Source organism: Theropithecus gelada, chromosome 1 (assembly GCF_003255815.1).
Source record: "Theropithecus gelada isolate Dixy chromosome 1, Tgel_1.0, whole genome shotgun sequence".
In the NCBI taxonomy this organism is placed as follows: domain Eukaryota; kingdom Metazoa; phylum Chordata; class Mammalia; order Primates; family Cercopithecidae; genus Theropithecus; species Theropithecus gelada.
In genome coordinates, this window is record NC_037668.1 from 18,408,561 (window position 1) to 18,411,509 (window position 2,949).

At 41.5% G+C, this 2,949-nt stretch overlaps 1 protein-coding gene across 3 annotated transcripts; it reads right to left on the reverse strand.

The window, feature by feature from the left end:
- Positions 1–226: 226 nt before the first annotated feature.
- LOC112630844 (small proline-rich protein 2D-like) lies at positions 227–2,423 on the reverse strand. Of its 3 annotated transcripts, XM_025395423.1 has the most exons (3): positions 2,267–2,423; positions 1,161–1,273; positions 227–859 (listed from the first exon to the last, which is right to left on the reverse strand). In XM_025395423.1, the coding sequence occupies exons 1-3, from the start codon at positions 2,305–2,307 to the stop codon at positions 669–671; spliced, it is 345 nt and encodes a 114-aa protein (XP_025251208.1). In that variant the 5' UTR covers positions 2,308–2,423; the 3' UTR covers positions 227–668. The 3 variants fall into 3 exon arrangements, with proteins under 3 accessions (XP_025251208.1, XP_025251209.1, XP_025251210.1); XM_025395424.1 differs by lacking the exons at positions 1,161–1,273; positions 2,267–2,423 and adding an exon at positions 1,573–1,614; XM_025395425.1 differs by lacking the exons at positions 1,161–1,273; positions 2,267–2,423 and adding an exon at positions 1,569–1,612.
- Positions 2,424–2,949: the final 526 nt, after the last annotated feature.

The window sequence follows — 2,949 nt, forward strand, 5'->3', positions numbered from 1 at the left end:
AAATCCTGGTTGATTTGTTCTTCAAATCAATCAAACACTAATTAAGGAAAATAAAAGGGGTTTAGAATGATATAAAAATAATCATTGATATGACCCAAAATTCAGATGACAATAATTGTGAAATCCTGGTCCTGGGATAAGAGAAAGATAGAACTAAATCCAAATGATCATATAACATTACTAATAAAGCAAATTTGAAAAGAAACAAAAGATTCATTGACACATATTATGCATAGATACTTTATTCAGGGAGTGAAAGGAAAGTGACAACTACACAGGTGGTAGAAGCTCATGCCCAGGGGACAGACAGACACAGAACACATCAACAGAATTCTCTGATGGTTCCCAAGGAGAGAGCTGCAGCTCTTTCTTCTGAAGCTCTGGAAGCCGGCACAGCCCAGGACTTCCTTTTCTCAGCTCCACCTGGACAGTGGCAGTATGGCAGCCTCAGAAAGGAAACATTTTGCTGTCACGGATCATCACGGGCAGGTCACTGGTTAAGGAGAAAGAAGCTCCCTGTGCATCCATAGAAGGCTTTGGTGAGAAGATGCAGGTGGAGCTGTGGAACAAGGTGAGCCCATTATCTTTATCCTTTCATGGTCCTGATGAATCCTGAAGCTGTTACTTGCTCTTGGGTGGACACTTTGGCTGGCAGGGTGGGGAAGGTGTCACCGGAGGATATTTCTGCTGGCACTGCTGAGGTGGGCAGGGCTGTGGACACTTTGGTGGTGGGCAGGGCTCAAGGCACTTCGGGGGTGGACATGGCTCTGGGCACTTTGGCGTGGGGCACACAGGAGGTAGCTGGCAGGGCTGCTTGCACTGCTGCTGTTGATAAGACATCCTGCTGGAGTGTCAGAATCTGAAAGAAATTATACGACAGTGTTCACGGGAAGGGACTCCTCCAGAGAGAGAAGCCAAAGCTTATGTAATACCATGAAATATTATTGCTCCCTCTCCAAGAAATTATTTAAACTCTTAACTGCCTTTTCAAGACTCCCTCATTTCTCCCTTCCACTTTAGCAAATTGCTTCCTTGGCCCTGGGAAATCTTGTGTTTTCTCATACAATTTTTCCAAGGAAAATATCTCTGTAGTAATGAACCAAGCATGTCATCTCTGTGAAAATAACATCTTTAGGAAAGGCAGTGGCAAGTTCAGATACCATAAGCAATCTCACAAGCCATTTCTATTATCATTATCTGTAGTAAAGTCCCAGTGGGTTGATTTGAGCACAGAACAAAGGGCTGTTTGGGAAGGATTGTAGACTCTTGGCACCTGTTAAGACACAAACCTTTGAAAAAGACACCAGGAAAACATGGGGAAAAAATACTTTGTTCTTTTTTCTTCTTAAATTCAAAGCTTTCCTATTAAATTCTCTGTCCATATGGACACCTAACTGTATACAAGAAACAAGCTAAAATAGAATATCACCATACTCTAATTCTAAATTTCCATCTACTAAGTAACATCAAACCCATGGTCACAGAATTGTATCAACCAAACTTGCTGTTTTCAGATTAAATTCAACATTTTCAGGGCATAAAGAACTGAGGAACTTAAGGACTCACACTCACCAGGTTCTCCAAAGCAGATCGGTACTAGAGTACCAGGAGTTTAAGAGTGGTGCAACAGGGAACCTCTTTATAGGACTTGCTGCCCCACCCAGTGGGAAGTGGGAACTGCCTAAAAGTGGGCTTGTCCAGCAACGTCCAAAGTAAAATACAAATGTATCCATATGTGGCATGAGAGGGATTCTCAAACCAGGAAATATCCTGTTCTGGAATCTCCCCACTGGGTTAAGTGCTTATGACTCACAGAGGACCTGCCTTAGATCTCAGTTTCAGTGACTTATGTCAGAGAGATAATCAAGGGATTCTCTAACTGGTTGTCCAGGGCTCTCTTTCTTGATTGGGAACAATGATCCTTTCCTATCTTACCCACTCTGAGTCACAAAACTTCCTGTCCTCATCCACTCTAGCTGAATGCCATATTGTTGTACATGAACCCAACTCTACCTCTACTTTCCTCCTACAATTGGCCAATGTGCTAGAAGGAAGGAGAGACCTAACAAAGGCCTGAGCTAAGCTTTTTCTTTGCTAAGTTCCATGACGGCAGGCATGTCACCTCTCCTCCCTGGGATTATAAACAGAGGAGAATAATACTTACCTCTGGGTTTGCAGGCTGACCACATTGTGCTATCTGCTGATCCTGTTCAAGACTGAAATTTTCTTTGCCACCTATTTCTCGCATAAAACCTCAGATTTTTACGTATATTCCTTTCCTCTTTGAAGCTGTCTTCTATACCACATTTGTAGCTTCTACACTACATTCGTAGAGGCAATTGCATCCCAGGACAGATTCGAGAGCAAGATCTAGTCTCCCCAGCACGTTTGCTACTTTCTGCCATTAAGGATGTGTACTACAGCCTTTTTGTTTATAAAAGGTAATGGAGAGAAGGAAACCAAAGTTACAAGTATTCACTCAAAATCTATGTATGGAACCATGCCTATATGGTTCCCTGTGAGCATCCTATAGAGAACAAGCTGCATAGACATTATCGTATGTAAATAATTAAAAGTAGGTTTGCAGAGTGAGGAAGGTCAGAGCACTTAAAGTCTAACTCTGAGGGAAAATACAAACAAAGGGTAATCCAATATGTATTCTTCCTCTCTACTTCCAAACAACTTTTAGATGCTTCTCAGTGTTTTTTAATTTGTTTGCATGTTCTTCCTTTTTCTTTTCCATAAACCTTCTAGTCCCGCAAACTGCTAGATTATCAACTCATACCCCAATGTACACCTCTCATCTGTCCATTTTGGTACATATTGTTCACGTAACACATATATTGTCAATGCACTTAGTGATTGTTCTTTCACAACTTTTTAAAACTCTTCCTGCAATCAGTGAGCTTTTCTAAGTATTGTGTATTAAACATATAAAGTGATGTTGCT

Excerpts from the sequence above, each read along its gene's own strand:
- LOC112630844 (XM_025395423.1), bottom strand. The coding sequence starts at position 2,307 with ATGTGGTATAGAAGACAGCTTCAAAGAGGAAAGGAATATAC. Across the intron at positions 1,274-2,266 it reads CAAAGAGGAAAGGAATATAC|GTGCCAAGAGTCTACAATCC; the intron begins GTAAAAATCTGA and ends GTGTCTTAACAG. Across the intron at positions 860-1,160 it reads GGCTTGTGAGATTGCTTATG|ATTCTGACACTCCAGCAGGA; the intron begins GTATCTGAACTT and ends AATTTCTTTCAG.